Here is a 19896-nt window from a genome sequence, read left to right as displayed (position 1 = left end):
CACTCATTGACTTCACCCTCCTGACCTCATCTCTGCTGTATGTGCTCTCGGCGACACCAGATTGGCACGACGTGTAAAGATCAACGAAGCACAAACGAGATGGAGAGCGGAGCTGGGCAGACAAGTGGAGGAGTTGTGTGCTACGAGGAGGTCTACGAGCGACGTGCGGGTGCGTACGACGGAAGGAGGGTCGTGGCGACGGACGAGTTCTACGTTGTGGAGGAGGTGGGGTCGGTGTACCTCGATGGCAAAGGGGAAGCAGCAAGCCATCAAGAAGGCAGTTCCTACATCGACGATGATGAGCGAGAGCCGTCGATGAGCGAGAGCGACGACGGTGCCAGGAGGAAGAAAAGGGACAAGAAGGCGAAGAAGAACGGCAAGGAGAAGAAGAGCAAGAGGGAAAAGAGGATGCGGGAGCGAGGGAGCCTGCTCAAGAGGGACAGCGGGAACAAGCACATCAGGAAGCTCATGCACGGCCTCGAGAGCGAAGGCGAGGAGGACATCCCGTGGCCCATCGACGAGAGGTGCGCCAAGCAGACTGGCCACGCACCACACACACACACACCATGAGGTCAGCTGAATTTCACTCACATCTTTCGTCACGGCACGTTCACCACACCAGAGGAATCCAGGAGCTCCCCATCAGCGTGTGGAGCAAGCGGTATGCTGCGTGTTCGTGCGCGTGTCGTGCGCGTCGTTCGTGTCGCTGTTTGCGTGCCTGATGAACCACGACACTAGGTTTCAGGCGTACATGGCATTGGAGGACGAGCAAACGAGGCTGCTGAAGCTCGCCTATTTGGCGCACGACTTTCAGCACGCGGCTGAGGTGTACGGACGAATTATCATCAGCGAGCGCTACCTCCCGGTGGAGGACAAAACCATAAAACCGTTGGACATTGGTTTGCTCTCCTTCTCTCAGCCTCGTGTGCGTGTGCGTGTGCGGCGGTGCGTGTGTGGTGCGTGTGTGGGTGTGGTCTCATGCGTTGCTGTTGATGTGTGCAGGTGGTGTGGCGGGAGGAGACAAGTATGTGGTGATGGGCATTTTGTTCAAGTTCGCCCTCGACAAGGAGTTGGTGAGGAAGAAGTGGATGTACGGCGATCGCATCCCCAACGACTCGCTGGCAATGAAGGCCGGTACGTAGTCCGTACCGCAAAGGGGTTTACGCTCTGCTCGAAGTGCTTGGTTTACCCTCCTCTCGCAGCTGACCACGAGCTGCGGTCGCTGGCTCGTATCTTGGCTTCGGAGACAACAGCGCAGCAATCAGTCTCTGCGCCCCTGATGGTACACACTCGCCACTGGCACTCGAGTAGTGGTGGTCAATCACTGACGTGACTCGGTGATGGTGGTGGTCAACTGCAGTCCATCGTGAACTATCGTGGCTTCCGCATTATAGCGGTGTCCGTCATCCCGATCTCCAAACAAACGATCATCTACGGCTCGCACGATGGCGGCAAGACTGTGCATGCCGACTACGAAGCGTTTAACATGCGCCTCAACCGTATCTTCGCCGGCTTCAACCTCAAGGTACGTACTCTCCGCGCTCCGCACTCGGTGGCTGAAGCCGCGGGGCGGTCCCGAAAGCTTACACCACCACCACCACCACCACCACCACCACCACCGGCTGTCACAGGCGCACATGGTCAAGGACTGCGTGCTTCAAGCCTGCGGCGACATCGAAGGGCACTGGGGCACGGTAACCACCTTCCACCCTGATTCTATCTCACCACTCTACTCTGCTCTGGCTTGGTCGCTCCGTCCGTCGTTGGTTAGTTAATGCGTGCGAGGCGTTGACGTACCGTGTCACGCACACATAGGACAACAAACTGTACCTCGCCGACTTTGCCCGGCTGTTTCCGCCCGAGGCGGGAAGCGTCGCGCAAAAGTATTTCACACTCAAGGAGCCTCGGGCCGGTACCGAGTCTCGCAAACTTGTGTTGTGTGTCGTGTCGTGTTGAGGCTCACTCGTGATCGATCTTGGCAACGCAGTGTTCTACAAGTTGCTGCGACCCGAGTTTTTGGTGTCCAACCCGGTTCCGCTGTGCAGCGACGCCTTCACCGGTTGGCAGTCCATGGACCCCGAGTGGCACGACCACAACCACGAGGTGAAGCTGGCCACAGAGCGGCTGCACAACGTCGTCATCCCCGAGTTTGTCAAATATTTGCATACCCTCTGCCGCATCGACCGCGATCGATTCCCCGTGTTGGTGCGCACCGCCACCGCCACCACCGCCACCACAACACCCGCCTCTCGCTGGTCTTCGGTCTGCATGCAGTATTTTTTCTCACCTACGCTTCTGTGGGGCTGCTGTCACCAGTACACTTCGTTTTGTCCGCTGTGCCAGCTCCAGCGGTGGGGAGCATCGGCGCAACAAGTCACCCACGACACCATCGAATCTGGCGCAAATACCGAGGTACACGACACGACCAACGACACGACACGACACGACCAACGACACGACCAACGACACGACACGACCAACGACACGACCAACGACACGACACGACCAACGACACGACCAACGACACGACACGACACTCACGAAAATTAATGTTCATTCTGTTTTTATCCACTGCAGCTGCTGTACGACCAGCTGCTGAACATACTGCATCGGATGCACAAGGACGGAATCAATCGGCGATACCTGGGTGCGTTGTCTGGCGCTCACCACGGTGTACTACGCGGGTGTCTTCTAAATGATCGTTTAACTAACTCCCTGTCCCACACACACACACTGCCAGGCGTGCTCCGGGGCCTGCTCGTGCAGTACGAGCATAAGTCCACCTGCCACTGGAAATACCGGGCGCTATTGTACACAGAGGTACGTCGTACCCGCGCCTCCCTCTGTGTTCGAGTCTTCACGTCGGTCTGACGCCCCTGTGGCCGTATAGATGGCGGCGCGCGTGTGTAAGAACATCATACAGGCGCTGCTGCGGGAGAAGATGAAGCGGCTCAAGGTGCCCTCGGAGGAACCCTACAGGCACCTGCTGCTCCAGATCTTCAACATGCTGGCCAGCCACTCGCAGGACTCGGTCCACTTCTGGTCGGCCATCAAGCCGCCGCCCATCATCATCAACCACTTCGCCGGCGGCGTCGAGCAGCGCGGCCCGGAGGACCGGCCCAAGGAGATGCCCCACGACGACGGGGACCACTACGACGCGTTCGAGTTCGAGCTGGAGGGCGGGGCCGAGTACTACATCTACAAGTACTTCCGATCGCTGGAGAAGAAGAACCGGGGCAAGGCCGAGGCCGAGGAGGACTCGTGGGGCAGCCCCGACGGCCCCGAGACCGACTGGGCCAACATCCTCCTGCCCATCAAGCTCTGCATCAAGGCCAAGTTTGGGTCGATGGCCTTCTACGGCGCCGAGTGGCAATTCAGGTATATCCCTACATCGTCTGTCTACTGACTCTACATTGGCTGATCTTATCACTCATTTATTTGCTGTCGCCTATTGGGTGGATCAACCAACTAACCAACCAACCAACGACGTATACAGTGACCGGCGTCATCCGTACATCTTCCAGGGCGTCTTCTTCAGGCGGCTGTGCAGCATGCTCGGCGTGGTGCTCTCCGACCAGCCCCGCATTTTCGGTACCTACTACCACCACGACTACACGTTTTAGGCCTTGGCTGGGACAGAGAATAATGTGCACCTGTGGCCCGCTCACGCCACTGCCAATCACACCACCCGACTGACCGGCCGACCGACCAGACGTGTTGAACGGGTCTCCGGTGACTAGGGTGCCGATACCGTTCGAGTTCATGGACCCGTACATCGCCGACCTCAAGGTTAAGGGCAAACAGCTGCAGATCATGTACCACAGCGAAGGGTACGTACAAAATTGTTATGCCACCATTTTGGGCCACTTTGGCTCGTGGGCGCCTTCAATCGGCAGCGACTACGTCCTTACCTCCCTTCGTCTCTTGTGTGGCAGAGTGGGGCTCTGGCTTGCCGGTCGGCGAATGGAGCAGGAGCTGGCTGGCCAGCAGGCACAGAGCGCCATCAACAAGAAGGTCGCCGGGCTCTTCCTCTTTGCTAAACGCAAACTGCGATCCGCTCTCGACTGGTCCGTCTTCCACACAACACACACGACACACACGACACACACGACACACACGACACACACGACACACACGACACACACGACACAATCACTCTTCCGAGCATGTAGGGCTGACCGTATTGAACAACAATCACACAGCATTCCAGACAGCGTTAACACGCTGCTGCATCTCGGGCGGGTCGACCACTGGCTGGCCCTGAACTGGGAGACCAACACCGACGTGTGCATCGCAACGCTCAAGAACGCATACGACTACTACACCCAGGTAAATAGATGGCACACACTCTTGACTCAGCGCTCACAATTCTGCATAGAACGCGTTTGGCTGACTTGTCATGTCCTTTCTTCTTCTTCTTCTTCTTCTTCTCTCTTGGCGTTGTGTCCCAGGCGATCAACATCTTGAAGATCCGCCAGACCTTGACCAAGGCCGACCGTAACACGCTCATCGAGGGTACCCTCGAAATGGCGCAGCTCCAGTGTAACCTGTCCATGGTGAGCACCACTGCAGCTACGGAACACCACTCTTCCGAACGTCGAAGTACGTTACGTCGCTTTGCTTGGATTCGTGCGCGTCTGTTGTGTCTTTTTTCGGATGCGCCGATGGCTCAGTGTGTGGTCACGCATTCTGCCTCTGCATTTGCATACAGAAACGCTGTGGCGCAGTGCGTGGCAGACCTACCTGGACATACTGTTGGACTACAGCGCCGCGGTCAAGCCGATCTTCCTCAGCGAGATCGAAGAAGCCATGACACTCGAGAAGACAGACGATGTTCATTACCCCGGCAAGATCGGTATGGCTACTTCTCTTTGTGTGTGTGTGTGTGTGTGTGTGTGTGTGTGTGTCGGTGTGTGTCGGTTGTGTGTGTCCTTGAGCGCCCTGCCACGTCAGCTCACGCGGCTGTTCCGGGGGCGGGGTATGTGTGCAGTGTCGGCCGTGATGAAGGTCGAGGCCATGCGCAAGCTGGAGACGCACGAGTACAAGTCGTCGCTGATTGCCCGCAAGGTAAGTCGCAGCAGATTGCAGTGCGATAATCAAAAACACGTTATTGTGTGCGTCAGCGTGTTGCTTGCGTGCCGCCACGATCTCCCGGCTGATCAGTTGTTCGGACTCTACAGACGGCCTACGAAAAGCAGAAGGCGAAGAAGGCCAAAACGAAGAAGGATTCTGAAGCCACCTCCATATTCCACCTCATCGGCTCATTGACCGGTACGCCACCTCCCTTCGAACCTCGTCTAGGTGAGGTCGACGTGTTGATCTCTACTTGTTTCATTTTATTTTAATTTTATTGCAGTGGGCGACGTACTGTCGGCGAGCGCCATCGAGGCCGTGCCCGTGGTGTCCTCGCCTGCGACAAGAAAGAGCGTCAGAGCCGAGAAACGGTATGGCGCAGAACCTTTCAGTGATGACACAGATAACCACACCAGGCTCAATGGCCGAATCACTCACCAGCTGTGTTTCCCTCCGACCAGACCTTCGCTTTCGTCGCTCAGTTCCACGCTGAAGCTCACCCTGCTGAAGCCCAACTCCACCAAAGGTCTTCCATTCTCTTTCGCCCCTGTGTCTGCTTGTGGCCTTGCCCGGGGTATCATCATGGACGACTCGTTGACCTCGCAGCTCTTTCTCGATGCGCCGCTGCTGACCACAGCCGGGGAGGACATCCACCCGGAAGAGATGGACGGCCTGCTACTCTACCTGTGGAGCTACAACGACCGGACCCTGTGCTGCAACCTGAGCAACGATGACGAAATCTGTACGCGCGCACGCCTCGCACCACACACACACACACACACACACACACACACACACACACACACACACACACACAACGCCAGCAGAGTCTGACGCACACACACGCGCACGCAGACCTCGGATCAACGGGCAACTTCGCGCTGTGGTGCGCGAAGCGGGGTGAGGACGGGCGGATTCTGCTCAAGAATCATCACCAGAAGTGGCTGTGCGCGGACAAGAACGGTAAGCTGCGTATCGACCGGGAGCAGTCATCCAGCTGGGAGGTGGAGAAGATCCCCGACAAGGACGGCGCCGAGCGGAACGAGGTCGCCCTCCGCTGCCGCGGTACCCACCACCACCACACTACCACGGCCGCAGCTCGCCTGTGGGCTGACCCGATTGTTTTTGGCGTCGCCACAGATACGGGCAAGTACATGAGCGTGTCGAAGCACGGGCTGGTGGCGGCCGACAAGCAGGCCCCCAAGTCGAACAAGGAGAGGTGGCGCCTCACCAGGTTCGGGCTGCTTCCCTCTCTCCACCACCTTCATGCTCTCACATTCCGTTGCCCCGCGTGCTCACACACACACACACACACACACAAACGGCCACCACTCTATGAAACCAACATGCACGCAGGGCCAGCAACTTGTTCAACATCTGCTCCCTGAGTGGCGACTACCTCTACTTCGGCTTGCGCGGCGAAGTTCGCTCGACCTCCGGTGCGTCTTCCCGATCAACTGCCTTTCTCGTGGAAGATCAGATCGAATGGAGGGCTGACTGGAGCCACAGGGGTGCCGAAGGAGTTCAACACGTGGATGATCGAGGAGGAAGGGGCGGAGGCGGAGGCGAAGAGCCCCGCGGGCGGGGTCATCGTGTCCATCAAGTCCATGGACGGCAATTACCTGCGCTACGACCCGGCGAGCGGGCTGGTGGCCAACAGCCCCACGTCCGTGCAGACCTGGAAGAAGCGCATGCACGCCAACAGCAGTGCGCATTCCCTCCGCCTCTCTTCTTGGCACCGCCGCTGCAGCCCTTTTGGCTCACTGTGCTTCTCCGTCTTCTCTCATCATGTCAGCGCTCGGGGAAGCGTACACGCTCGAACTGCACGAACCCCCGCCCACGGGAGGCAACCGCCGCTGGCTCAGCATCGACGCCGAAGGCAACGTCCTGCTTTCACACACGGTACGCGCAAGCCTTGTGTTCTCCTCTCTCGTCACTCCCTCTCGACCTTGTTTGCTTACTCGCGTGTGCGTGTGCGTGTGCGTGTGCGTGTGCGTGTGCGTGTGCATTGCTCGCAGAAATGCCGATGGGTGGTGCATCGCTACTCAACGACGTGGGCGCAGAAGGTGGGCTTCCTCTACTCGAAGCTGGTCTTCCTCTACGGGCCGGGCATCTCAGCCGAGCTGCGCCTCGGTGTCTTCGTGTCCTGAGCACTTCACCGATCGGTGGCGGTGAGCAAGTGGTCTTGACATCGCCCAATGTAGCCAGCCTTCACAACGACGCCACGATGCAGACATCGTCGGGCACTGCTCCAGTCCTAGGCCGCTGCTCCCCGGCCAGCCGTGAACGGCCAGTCCCCTCGGATGGCGGTGGAGGCCGTGTCAAAGCTGAAGCCCTCGTCCTTCTCCAGGTGGGCCACAAACCTGTCCAGGGAGGCGTGGAGGTCCGACTGGCCGAACAGAAGGAGCGACTGGCCCACCTTCCGCAGTCGAATGTCATGTCGTCCCCATTGCTGCTGCTTGCCTGATCGGCGCCGAAAGGGTCAGCTCGACGCTCGGCGATGGCCAACGTAGATGATGGTCTGAGACATGCATGATGCGTACGCACCTGGGTTGGTGACGGGCTGCTGGCGTTCGATGTCCCAACCCCACGACAACGCGATCAACTCCACGCCTAGACCCACGACGTTAGACCACGCCACACCGCGTGCCACACAAGATTTAGGGAAGAAGGTGCCTTTGCGGTAGAGGGGAAGGAAGGAGGGGTCGGCGAGGAGTTGGGCGGCATCGGCGCGACCGAGCGAGTAGGCAAGCCCGTAGTTGGTGCTGGGCAGGTCGATGGGGAAGGCCCACCAGTCGAAGTGGTTCCTGGGGAAGTCGGACCACCGGCCGCAGTCTGCCCACTCCTGGAACTTGGCCACCTGCTGGGCGTGCTGCACCCTTATTTTGTCCAGGCCCACGAAGGACTTGTCTTTGTTGTGGCCCTCCTTGTCCATGTCACTCCAGTTAGACCTTTATATTTCCCTTCTTTTTATCTGATTTGCAATTATTTTTGATTTGCAATTATTGTATTTGTCAAAATCAAAAATCAGCGCGAATGGAGGGGACGAAGCGAGATGCGAACATTTTGATCACCGGAACGCCGGGAACGGGCAAGACGACGCTCTCCGAGCTGGTGGCGTCGAGCACGGGCCTACGGCACATCAACGTCACCGATCTCGTGAAGGAGAAATCGCTGCACGAGGGCAAGGACGAAGAATTCGATTCCTACATCTTGGACGAGGACAAGGTATCTTCGTCATCATCAATTGATTTTGGCGCGTGCGACACCAAATCACACCCAATTTCTCAGGTTTGTGATGAATTGGAGGACACGATGACGAGCGGAGGCAACGTGGTTGATTTCCACACCTGCGATTTCTTCCCCGAGAGATGGTTCGATCTCGTAGTGGTGCTGCGCGCCGACAACAGCATTCTCTACCCGCGATTGGTGAGCAGGTACGTCTTTCATCTTCTTTCCTCTTGAGAGCTCCAATCTCATCTCAATCTGGCTGGCGTGTGCAGGAGCTACAAGGACAACAAGATTCAGGAGAACATGGAGTGTGAGATCATGCAGGTGGTGCTCGACGAGGCGCGGGAGAGCTACAAGCAGGAAATCGTGGTGGAGCTCACCAACAACACCGTCGAGGAGATGGAGTCCAACGCATCGCGCATCCAGCAGTGGCTCGCCAGCTGGCGGTCCAACCAACAGCAACAATAAACCAACCGCAGCGATGTTCTCCTCTCGACTCGTCTTCCCCAAGCGTTGAGCCATCGGTGATGACGATGAGGCTCATCGGCAGGGCTTCATCATTGCCCGCAGCACGCGTCTCTTCCCAAAGATAGGGTATGATTGCAGATTGGCGCATCTTGAAGCCAAGACCAATTCAAATAATAAAAAGAAAAAAGGTTGCCCCAGTGAAAATTCGGCAGGTTGGCCCGCAGCGAGTCGTCCGCTCGCCGCTCGACGTGGCTGAACAAGACGACCATGAAGGTGGAGGCGGCGGGGCTGCCCACGAAAGTTCTCCTGCACCGCGAGTGCAGGTGGCGACAAGAGCTCCTTCAACCTTTTCTACGCCCGCTTCGCCTTCAAAGTACTAAACGAGAAGACACCGCACAACCAGAAGAAGCGCACAACACAAACCGTACACCAGATGAAGAAGTTCAGCCAGAGAATCGGAGAGGGCGTGCGAATCTACAAGAAGACTGAAGAAGATGAGGACTTCGTTCAGCAGGAGAAGCTGGTCGACACCACCAGGTACGCTGTGCCCCGCACCTTGCGCGAAGATGAATCTCATCTTTTGTGCTACGCGCCGTGCACAGGGACGCGACGGACAAACTGGTGAAGTGTCTGGCGCCCAAGGCCGGACCTAAGAACAGAGCCAAGAAGCTGGTGAAGACCGGCGAGAAGATGCAGGAGGTGGACAGAAACACAGTACGTCCAGCTGCCGAGCTCCCAACTCTCTACATTCCTTTTCGTTGTAGCTCACCGCTATCCCCTTGTCCAGTCTGAGTTCGGAAAGGGTGTGGCTTGCCTCGGTCAGACGATGAAGGAGCTGGGCCATGAACATGCAGAGCTGGTACGCTTCCTTGTGTCACCTGTAAGCGGCCCTGCTATTGCTGAGATGGTCCGCTGACGTGCGACTGCACCCACCCCTGCAGGAGAACCACATCGCCATCAACACAATCAATCCTCTCAAGGCCTACCGCGACGGTGACCTGAAGGAGATCGCTAACCTCAAGAAGAGGTGCGCCGCTCACCCTTCCGCTTTGAGGTCGATTGACCATCGCCGCTCACAGCTCCCGTCACGTGCAACGGTTCATCTCCTTTGGTCAGGTATGAGAGCAATCGTCTGGAATACGACACGGCCAAGCGGGCCTATCAGTCCAAGAACACGCCCGAGAACGAGGACAAGGTGAACCGCGTGAGAATGCGGTACGAAGAGGCCAGGGACGCCTACTACGAGAAGCTTCAGCACAGCCAGGACGATGACCACGAGCACCTGGAACATTTGAAGGCCTACGCCCGCGCGATGGTATGCCACTCCAAGAGAGCGATGTCTTCTGTTGGGTGAATGGAAAGTTTCACACTGGTCTCTGTGATGTGCTTCAGATCGACTACCATCGCAAGTGCATGGGGCTCTTCCAGGCGGCCGAGAAGGAACTCGACATGCTTACCGCCTCCGCTCGTCCCGTCACTTCCCGCAAGGGCTCCTTTTCCCACGAGTCCGAGACCCACCTTGTCACTGGCCCATCGGTGTCGCAGATGAACGCAGGCCCCGCGCCGCAGCGACCTCCCTGTACGCTCTGGCTGTCATAGCCTGTTCTGCAGCACCGTATGGCTGAACTGACTCCTCCCTTCTCGAACTCCAGCAATGATGATGGGACACCAGCCCTACCAACAGCAGCAGCACTACCAGCAGCCGTCTCCTCAGATGCCCCATATGCCGGCGCAACAGCACCAGTCATACGGCGTGGGGGCTCCCATGATGCCCCCGCGAGCCCATCAGTCGCAGGGACCAGCCGGCCACGGTCCTGCTGCCCACCCAAGCATGCGACCCGCTCCCGTGGGAACCGGCCAACACCAACACCAGCAGCCGCACCAGATCCCGCACTCCTCGCCGCGAGGAGCCGGCGAACAGCCCTCCTTGCCCATGCGCCCACGCACCAACTCAGGTAAACTTTCACTCGCACCACGATAGCCAAGTTTTACTGTTTTTCCTCAGCCCAGAAGAGTCAGACTCGCCACGCACTCACTTTCATGGCATTGCAGCAGGACCCAGGCCCATTGAGCGATGCCGCGCGCTGTACGACTTTGAGCCATCCGATGTGCCCAACGGGATCTCGATCAAGGCCGGCGATGTGATCACTGTGCTGAACAAGACGCCATCGGGTTGGTGGGAGGGCGAGCTGCGCGGCCAGACAGGGTTCTTCCCATCTAACTATGTCCAGCCGATGTAAGAGCGAGAGGAGCCATCGTGATGATCATGTTCTCTTGCCACCGCAGATCTCCATTCGGTCTCTTGTACATACGCCCAGGCCCACGTGCCCAACCACAACATCACTCTTCACCACATGTTCGCACTTTTGCCAAAAGGAGACAATTCCCCCTTATTGGGGAACTCACAACCGGACGTGTGACCGACGGCAACACAAACGGTTGTAGCAATATCATGAGTCTGCCATGGCGAATTACTTGCATTCAGCCAGTGGGCTCTTTACCGGCAGTAGCGCGGCACACTTATCTGCTTGCTAATCTGCAGGGCATGGTCGTATCGGGACGACAGGGGCGATAAATGTCATTGGCGCTCTGAGGCCAATGGGGTTTTAACGCTCAATCAGCGCGCCAATGACATTTATGGCCGTCCGAAAAATATCCTTGTCCGGCGGCGGGTTCGCGGTTTGTCGTGGGGAATTACCGGGCCGCAGTATAGGCGTTCACCACCCCATCAGAAGGTGTCACCACCACCGCCACCCCGGCCCGCTTGGGCAGTCCCGCAGAGCAAAAAGAACAGAAGCCCGACAAGGTCCGGGCGGCAGCTTGACCATCTTCGCCGTCAGCGCAGGATTTGCGGCTTCTTCGCTCCTGTCACGGCGCCACACCAGTGCGGGCAGCCCGCGGTATCGCCTCTGCTTCTGTCTGCTTCCCCTAAACCAACTTCGGCCGTCCATCATCCCCTTCTCCCCATTGACAGCAGAGCCCGTACAAGGTGTGGTGGCATACAACACAGACCACAGCTCACACCACAGCTTCACTCCCAGCACTCACCCGATCACTCCACTCCCACAACAGTACACTCAACCACCATCAGACCGGCGAGAGTCCACGCGTGCACCAAGTAAGCCAAAACTAACTCAGGTACTCTACTCCCGGACGGGAAAGCCCGGGCCACTCGCGCCACGAGAGACCGCACAGAGCAACCATACAACCAACGACACCCAGGTGCATCTGGGCTTGCGCGCATGCCGTTGGTGGTTCTCACACTCAACTCGGTGCCGTCGCTCGTGGTGTTTGTGTTCGCTCCTCCGGAATCGTCCGAGCAGAACAGGGATGAAGGTCTCAAGAACGAAGAAGACCAGGAGCCGGGCCGCCAGCCAGCTCCGGAGCGGTTCAACGTCACACCTCCACGCCGCGAACTCGCCCACGTCGTCCTCTTCGGCGTCGGCGGCGTCGCCGCCCCAAGAAGAAGAAGAAGAGGCCCTAGACGAGCCTGGCAGCCGCGGCCAACCCCGTTCGGGCCAGGCGGGGGAGCAACAACAGAAGAAGAGAAAGAGGACGAGAGAGGAGCAAACAAAAGAGAAGAAGAAGAAAACGGAACCAGAAGAAGAGCAGGAAGAGCAGGAGCAAGATCAAGAAGAGGAGCACAGAAGAAGAAGAAGAAGAAGGTCGAGCCTGCAGCGGCGAAAAGAGATGGAGACGGTTGACCACAATCGAGCGTTGGCCACCGGTCGAGGCGCTGGAGATGCCAAGGAGGAGGGAGAAGATGAAAGCTCTGAGGGCGAGGAGGAAGAGGGTGAGGGTGCCGCCGACCTGCACACCCAGGCACCCGACCAACCCACAAAAAGGAAGAGGAAGAAATCGAAGAAGAAGCTCGAAAGAGAACGCACCCTGCCCATCATCGTGCAGTGGTACTCACCCCCCTCCCAATACACCCAGGATTTATTTGATTATTTTTTTTCATTATATTATTTATTTTATAAAGTGAACTATTTATTTTCGTTATTGTTTGTACCAAATGGAGCACCACACGCAGCGTACATGTTCCCTTTTGCCAACCGAGAGAATAATGTTTATTTATGGTAGTAAGTGCGAATTGTTAGTCAGCCAGGACTGACTTGGGCTCTTGCTCGGCTTTTGCTCCTCCAGGCTGCAGGACACGTACGAGGAGAAGGAGGGCAAGACGGTTGGCCGGTACCAGGTCTATGACGACTACATCGAGTTCTGCGCCCGGGCAGGCCACCTCCCCACCAACAACGCAGCACTAGGCAAGATATTCAAGGTATGTGTCGATGGTGACGACATGTTGCTGTTTATTATGATCATTGGTAGTGTCTCCTACCAAATCACTAAGCTACGTTGTCTCCCCCACGCATCGACGACAGCGAGTGTTTCCGAATGTGGGGTGGCGGCGCCTGGGCAAGCGGGGCGAGAGCAAGATGCACTACGCCAACATCCGCAAGCGCAAGGGCAAGGTCGAGCAGGCTGCTCTACAGGCCTCCTCCTTCTTGTCGTCGTCTTCTTCGTCGTCGTTGTTGACCCTCACCAGCGGCAGCGGCGGGATCAAGGCCGAACCCGACGAACGCGAGCACGGGTACGAGTCGAAGGCCCGCGCGGTTGCCAGGATCAAGGAGGACAACGACGAGTTTGGGGACGATGAGGACGACGACAGCGACGGCGACGACAACGAGTACAGTGACACCGGCAGCAGCAGCAACAACAACGGCGGCGGCGACCGCGAGAAGGGTCGGGGATCAATCATGGAGCTGGAGCGGGAGCTGGAGCTCGGCGGGGTCGAAGGAGGCGATGCGTTCATCGAGCTGTTGGGCGAGAGCGCGGTGGCCGCACGACACGATCGATTCGCTGGGTTCGGCGGTGGCGATGGGTCCGTGTTCGGCGGTGCGGTGCCGATGGCGCAGCACCGGACGAAGTTCCCAGGCCGCGAGCGAGAGCGCCGGTGGCGCAGGCGAGATCACCTGACCACCTCGCGCGAGGAGATGGAGGAGCCGCGCGGCCTGTTCTTCTCCAGCGGCGTTCCGTCGCCCTCGTCGTCACCGTCTTCGTCGTCGTTCCAAGGCAGCGCGATGATGGCCGCCCCGCCCGGCAACCTCTCCATCTGGAACGCCGACGCGCACCTGGACCTCATGATGGCCGTGCGCTACTACCGGTACTCACTCTTTCTCGCTGTGTTCTACCTTTAAATTTCGGTCGCTAACGACACACACACACACACACACACCACACGACAGGGACCGATTCAGGAAGATATCGTGGAGTCTGATCCCCATCAACCCGATGAGCCTCAAGATGCGACTGCTCAACTACCTCTTCTGCACCGAGGAGGGGCAGCTCGAGCGGAGTTCGCTATCGCTGTCGGCCTGCGTCATGATCAGCATCGGTACGCTCGCTCGCTAGCGCCTCTCAGACCGCTTAGCCCCCCCTCCCCTCCCTCTCAATAATTAAAACCCTTACGGTGTCATCAGCGAGCTTCGGTGCCGGTCATTTCGACGTGGCCGAGGAGTTCTTCCACAAGGTACGCCTCGTGTGGAGCCCCTCTTTGTGCCCTCAATGCGCGTGGCGCGCCGGCGATGCTGATCGCACGACAAACGAGCAGGCCAGGGAGCACTTGAGCTACGTGTTCGACTCGTCCGACTACGACGTGGCGAGCGCGCTCGTGCCGCTCGCCTGGCTCACCACCTTCTTCTCGCCCACGCCGGAGGAAGGCCGCAATCGTCAGATCTACTTCTGCACCATCGGCACCAAGATATGCGAGCAGGTGGGCGCCTTGAACGACGAGACCCATTGGGCACTGCTCAGGTGAGAGACTTCACACGCGTAGCGCCCGGCTGGCGGATGATTGATTCTCACCATTGCGTGGGGTACAGCACGCTGCACGTCAAGTCGATGGAGAGTGCGAGCGACGCCATCACCAAGACCCGAGCCTACCCACCATACCAAAAGCAGTGGAAGAACACGCGGCTACAACGGTGCGAATTCCCACGACACACGTTACACACAACACTCGCATTTGGACTGTTTCTCTCTATTCGTATGCTATGAATATATCATATGTCTATATGCTTATGCAGTGTTAGCAGAGGGCGGATCTCGGGCACCTACGACCAGACGGGCGATATCTTTGGCTCGGTGTTTGCGCTCAGCGTTCCCCTCATCCGAGGTACGCCCCAGCGTCGCTGCACCGCCCCGCATCGCACCCACAATCGCACGCGGCGGCGCTGACGACGCGTCTGGTCGCATCACAGGTTTCAGCCTTCCTCCGGAGGAAGAGAGGCGCATCAAGCACGGGCTGATGGTCCAGCTGGGCCGACTTCGCGAGGCCGAGCAGGGCCTGGTGCACGCCCAAGACCAGCAGGTGCGGGACATGATGGCCGCGTACTACTTCGCCATGCGTACGTTCATCAACGTGCTGCTCGAGAACTCGCGACAGATCGAGACCGCCAGGTGCTCCCTCTTATATTGATATATTTTACTTAATTTGCCTTCTTATTTTATTTTATTTTATTTTAATGTACTAATGAAATTTATTTTTCGGCCGGTTGCAGGGAGTTGGTCAGGACGCTGATGCTGGCGGATCGCCCCATCATGGCCGTGGTCCTTCACGAGCTTTCCTCGAACAAGTTCCTACTCATTCGCACCGCGGTTCGCCTCCTTTTTGACAAAGACCTCTCTGCGCTTTGCTTGGCTGACCCGCGGCACACCACACACAACACAGGTCCAAGTGCTGGTGCGCTACAAGGAGTACAAGGCCATAAAGCTCCTGATGGAGGCCATCTACCCGTTCACCTCGCGCTTTCCCTGGATGCACGCCATCTACGTGCTCACGCAGCAGGCGGTGCAGGAATCGTTCCACGGCCTGCGGATCGCGAGCTGCTCCCCGCCCCTGCCGCTCCCCGCCCAGGCCCAGTCGCTTTCCTCCTCCGCCGCCTCCTACCCTCCCCTCAGCGCCCTGGTCTCGGCCAGCGCCGTGCCGCCGCCTCCTGCCTTCTATCTCCCCTCCGACTCCTCGCCGCTCCATTCTGCGCCTCACCACCAGCACCCACACTCGCACCCACACCAGCCCCAACCACCCCACTACCAGCCTCGGCCGCACCCACCGCAGCCGCAGCCTCACCTGCACGCGTACGGTCATCACACGCCGGAGCCGATGCAGCGCGCCAGTCCCTCGCCGCAGCTGCCCGACCGGCGCCCCTCGTCGGCCTCGTACTCGTACATCTTCTACGCCGACCCTTCGTCGTCGCTGTCGTCGTCGGCTGCCGCCTCCGCCACCGACCCGGCCTACTTCCCGCTTTCCTCATCGTCTTCGGCGTCGACCTCGCCCACCGTTGCGCCGACGGCCCCCTTCCAATCGGCCACCGGCTCGGCCTCCTACCCGACCATCTCGCCGGAGCTGTCGCCTTTCCCCTCTTCGTCGTCGCGAGCAACGGCCACCTTCCGGCCGATCACGTCCGATCAACCCGGGACGACCCACCCGTCGGGGTCGCCGTCGCTCGCGCGGGCGCTGGACGACATGAGCCTGCTCGAGTCGCTGCTCTCCTCCTCACCCTCGTCTTCTTCGCCCTCCGGGTCGTCGTTGTCTTTCAGCGCCACCTCCTCTACGTCGACGTCGATGTTGGCCGCCGCCTCGTACGAGCCGCCACCACTACTCGCCCAGCCCTGGGAGCAGGAGATGCACCTCTACCACCCCCAAGGCCCGCCGCCACACGCCCACACGGGTGGGGGTGGCCAGCCCGCGGTGCCACAGCTGGACCCGGCCGTCCCACGACACGGCAGTGCCTGATCGGTCAGTGTGGCGAGTATATAAATATATAAATATTTGAAACTCAAATAAAAGAGATGGCCCATTTTATTATTTGGACGCCACACACGAACCCGAACCCACTGCAACCACCGATACGGCCAGGTCAAGGCAAACCTTGTAACGCGTCTGCCACCCACCACAAGCCCACGTCGTGCACAAGCGAGCGCCCCCGAGACGATGGAGAAGGGAGGGCCACGCAAGGCAAAAAGCGCCGACGACCACAAGCAAGGCGCAGAGGCGGAGGAACAGAAGCCGGACACAAGGCAAGCCGAGACGAAAAGTGCAACAAAAGAAGACGTGCCACGAGACAGGACGGAGGTGAGCGAGAGCAAGGAGAGGCCACATGCCAAGAAGTCGGCAGAAGAGGAAGAGGAGGACGAAGAGGAAGCAGCAGATGGCCCTGCTCATCAGAAGGGTTGCATTTCGCTCATCTCTGCGGAAGATTCTGTGGCTTGGTTCGTGTCGATGCATTCTTTCACGGTTAATCTCTATCAGGGCTGATTGTTGTCCATTTTGCGAATGTGCAGGCTGCACACCCACTACGAGTACCACCCGGGCGGTCTGGTGCAACGAGATGAGATGAAAGACGCCTTTGCAGCCTACTGCGCCAGCCTTGGGCAGCGCCCTCGGCAGGCAGCTGCCTTGGGCAAGATCATCAAGGTGCGTGGCAGCGTGTAGCGGCTATGTGGGGGGGCACACCTTCTTATCATCGTGGTGCGTATGCTGCGCAGGCCACGTTCAACGAGGTGAGTCACAGACGGCTGGGCAAGCGAGGCAGCAACAAGATGTACTACCTCCACCTGCGAGCCAAGGGCGAGTCGCCAGAACAGGAGACCAGGCCCTACACGCGTCGGCGCCGGGGCGAGGCCGATGACATGAGCCACCTCGCTGGAGGCAATGGCACGAGTGGGGGCAGGCGCAACATGGTGGGCCTGGTGTGTGTCCTGGGTACTTGATCGCTCTTGTCTTGACACAGCACCGCGTACCAGCACTGATCACACGTATTGCGCTGAAGATGGACGCAACAAGGGGAGCCAGAAGCCGCGTGCGAAGCGAAAGCAGGTCGACGACGACGAGATCGACAACAAGGACGAGGTGGTGCGGATCGACCCACCGGGTGCTGGCCGCAGCTCCAGCTCAACCTCAACACCTCGAGCACGGCGAGGTGATGCATCCCACCTCCGCTTTCGTGACGCCAACGTTTGCATGGCGTTCGATAGCCAGGTCATCTGGCTGAGGTATTCCGCCCCTGCGCTTCGCCACAACAGGACACAGAGAGAGGCGGCTGGGGGTCTCACATGTGATTTGCTTCGGCAGGGACATGTTTCGGCGCGAGTACTGGGCACTGGCGCCCGTCAACCCGGCCAGCATGAAGACACGGCTCATCCGCAGCGTGTTGTCCGATGGTGATGGCGAGAAGTCTTCGCTTTCGTTCTCCTGTCTGGTCATGCTCAGCCTCGGTATTTTCCTCTCTTCAACTGCGGTCTGATGGTGCAATGCACCACCGCAGCAAACATTCACCTTCTCACCATTTCTGTTTGTTACAACTCCAGCCAACTTCTTTGCCGAGAACTGGGACTACGCGATGGAGCTGTTTTACAAGGTAAGGCCTGATCACCGCACCCCACGCAGCTGGGTGTTTGCTGGAACCGCATAGTCACCGTCGCTGCTTTCCTTTCCTACAGGCACGGCGGCACCTGGAGGCGGTGTTCGACCAGACGGACTTCGACGTCGCCTGCGCAATATCGCCTTTTGCTTGGTTCTCCCGCTTTTACTCCGACAGCTTGCTCGAGGGTACCTACCGCTATTGTCTACTCCACCACGCTCTAGTGCGCTGCTCTCTGACGCTCCTCATGTGCTGCTGGTTTTGCCCCAGGACGTGAGACCGTGCTCTACTACGCTACTCTGGGAGCAACCATATGTCAGCAGCTCAACGCCTGCAACGACTTTGCCTACTTTAACCTGGCCAGGTACGGCTCTGGTAATTCTCGCTCTCCCTCCTCCCCGAGGGGCCGTCATCTCATGACTCTGACTCTTGCTTGCACCTCCAGCCTCATGTGCGCGGCAAAGGAGGCGGGAGAGGAGGAAGAATCGGTCCTTGTGGCTAAGGCCAAGCAGCAGCCGCCTTATCGACGCAATTGGAAGCCCTTCAAGCAGGCGATGCGGTACGCAGGCCGGCCTCGAATATCGCCAGAACATGTATGGATCGATCACACAAGTGTATAACGGACATGTTCGCTGTCTGCAGGCCGCTCAGGCCGACCACAGCCACGGTACACGGTGAACTGATTCAAATCGATCGGCTCATGTACCACAGCGTGTCTTGCCTGCAGAACCGTACGCAGCCTCCGCCCATCAGCTCGCGGTCAATGCACTCAACACCGTTAGTTAATGGTTTCCGTGTAGGGCAAGTGAGTCTGCAAGAGCGGCTCCAGATCTTCGACAAGCTGCGGGAGCAGCTGGACGCCGTTGCCTGCCTCGAAGCGCTCATCGAGGGTGCTCGCAAGACCGAGCCTCTGCCTATCACCACGGTACTACAGCAGCTCACTCCCCCGTGTACATATCGGCTAACACTGTCGCAGACCTATGACATGCAGACGTGTCTGTTGTCCGGTCAGCGGGCGCTCATTCTGTCGATCCTCGAGGCGCCGGAGAGGCTCAATGCCGCCGAGTACTCTTCCATTCCACCTCTAACGCGCGCTGTTCGGAGAAGCTAAGCTCATCGTGTACCTCTTTGTCGGTTATGCACGCACAGGCGCTTCGTCCTTGACCTTGTCCGCGTCCCCAGGAGTGCCATGCTCGTTGCTCTGCGCAGTCGACCGAGCAACGACGTCCTCTTGTCCAACGCGGTACGCAAACAGATTCCTTTCTACTCGCTGCCGCATCGCCGTCGGTTTCATCTCACCGTCAATGCGGCTCGTGCGGGGTTCGATCCTACTCTGCGTATCAACAGTTCAAAGTGCTGATATGGCACCAGCGGCTAGAGCCGCTGCAGCAGCTCGTAGAGATACTCAAGCCGTTCTCACGCCGCTACATGTGGCTAAAGACGCTGCGCACTGTAATCAAGCAGTCGATCAGGATGGGTCCTATCTACCCATCGTGGACTGCCTCCTCCCCTTCTATCAAAGAGGAAGTCATATCCGCACCGACGTCGCCACCACCAGCACTACCATCCTCTTCCTACTCGTGGTCATCATCTTCGTCGACTCCCACGGCGCCAGGCCCTTCACCTGCTCCACCAAGCTACATCTCCTACATTACCAACCTCGGTTCCGCTCTTCCGCCCCCGCCGCTCATCCACGATGAAA

At 58.6% G+C, this 19896-nt stretch overlaps 7 protein-coding genes across 7 annotated transcripts; 6 read left to right on the top strand and 1 right to left on the bottom strand.

Moving 5' to 3' along the window:
• Nucleotides 1-99: 99 nt before the first annotated feature.
• Nucleotides 100-7223, top strand: ACA1_277440 (uncharacterized protein; the record flags this gene model as incomplete). The annotated part of the gene is made up of 30 exons (XM_004344519.1): nt 100-524; nt 623-661; nt 739-899; nt 1003-1134; nt 1203-1282; nt 1361-1525; nt 1632-1694; nt 1816-1912; nt 1988-2205; nt 2317-2412; nt 2578-2647; nt 2741-2820; nt 2891-3378; nt 3539-3591; nt 3713-3830; nt 3936-4067; nt 4215-4329; nt 4452-4602; nt 4712-4855; nt 4991-5067; nt 5181-5271; nt 5357-5444; nt 5535-5599; nt 5711-5815; nt 5929-6138; nt 6214-6307; nt 6430-6512; nt 6583-6780; nt 6869-6975; nt 7092-7223. 30 exons carry the CDS (start codon nt 100-102, stop codon nt 7221-7223), a joined length of 4077 nt encoding a protein of 1358 aa, XP_004344569.1.
• Nucleotides 7224-7330: 107 nt separating this feature from the next.
• ACA1_277430 (uncharacterized protein) lies at nt 7331-8008 on the bottom strand (the record flags this gene model as incomplete). The annotated part of the gene is made up of 3 exons (XM_004344518.1): nt 7331-7536; nt 7621-7686; nt 7729-8008. 3 exons carry the CDS (start codon nt 8006-8008, stop codon nt 7331-7333), a joined length of 552 nt encoding a protein of 183 aa, XP_004344568.1.
• A 101-nt stretch (nt 8009-8109) lies between these two features.
• ACA1_277420 (adenylate kinase isoenzyme 6, putative) lies at nt 8110-8772 on the top strand (the record flags this gene model as incomplete). Its single annotated transcript, XM_004344517.1, has 3 exons — nt 8110-8301; nt 8365-8510; nt 8577-8772. The coding sequence occupies 3 exons, from the start codon at nt 8110-8112 to the stop codon at nt 8770-8772; spliced, it is 534 nt and encodes a 177-aa protein (XP_004344567.1).
• A 433-nt stretch (nt 8773-9205) lies between these two features.
• On the top strand, nt 9206-11012 carry ACA1_277410 (SH3 domain containing protein; the record flags this gene model as incomplete). The annotated part of the gene is made up of 8 exons (XM_004344516.1): nt 9206-9309; nt 9375-9486; nt 9560-9631; nt 9714-9799; nt 9889-10087; nt 10165-10351; nt 10425-10727; nt 10828-11012. The coding sequence occupies 8 exons, from the start codon at nt 9206-9208 to the stop codon at nt 11010-11012; spliced, it is 1248 nt and encodes a 415-aa protein (XP_004344566.1).
• A 1450-nt stretch (nt 11013-12462) lies between these two features.
• ACA1_277400 (RFX DNA-binding domain containing protein) lies at nt 12463-16567 on the top strand (the record flags this gene model as incomplete). Its single annotated transcript, XM_004344515.1, has 11 exons — nt 12463-12680; nt 12919-13051; nt 13155-13936; nt 14019-14167; nt 14253-14302; nt 14384-14586; nt 14655-14756; nt 14868-14947; nt 15033-15231; nt 15333-15429; nt 15503-16567. The coding sequence occupies 11 exons, from the start codon at nt 12463-12465 to the stop codon at nt 16565-16567; spliced, it is 3078 nt and encodes a 1025-aa protein (XP_004344565.1).
• Nucleotides 16568-16765: 198 nt separating this feature from the next.
• Nucleotides 16766-17757, top strand: ACA1_277390 (RFX DNAbinding domain containing protein; the record flags this gene model as incomplete). The annotated part of the gene is made up of 5 exons (XM_004344514.1): nt 16766-17043; nt 17116-17248; nt 17320-17523; nt 17618-17686; nt 17719-17757. 5 exons carry the CDS (start codon nt 16766-16768, stop codon nt 17755-17757), a joined length of 723 nt encoding a protein of 240 aa, XP_004344564.1.
• A 152-nt stretch (nt 17758-17909) lies between these two features.
• On the top strand, nt 17910-19554 carry ACA1_277380 (uncharacterized protein; the record flags this gene model as incomplete). The annotated part of the gene is made up of 9 exons (XM_004344513.1): nt 17910-18048; nt 18142-18191; nt 18274-18382; nt 18465-18558; nt 18640-18753; nt 18837-18925; nt 18995-19119; nt 19171-19259; nt 19344-19554. The coding sequence occupies 9 exons, from the start codon at nt 17910-17912 to the stop codon at nt 19552-19554; spliced, it is 1020 nt and encodes a 339-aa protein (XP_004344563.1).
• Between the last annotated feature and the right edge of the window lie 342 nt (nt 19555-19896).

Source organism: Acanthamoeba castellanii, assembly GCF_000313135.1.
Source record: "Acanthamoeba castellanii str. Neff unplaced genomic scaffold scf7180000084776, whole genome shotgun sequence".
In the NCBI taxonomy this organism is placed as follows: Eukaryota; Discosea; order Longamoebia; family Acanthamoebidae; genus Acanthamoeba; species Acanthamoeba castellanii.
The sequence above is the reverse complement of the archived record's forward strand: the minus strand, read 5'-3'. Positions and strand labels throughout refer to the sequence as shown.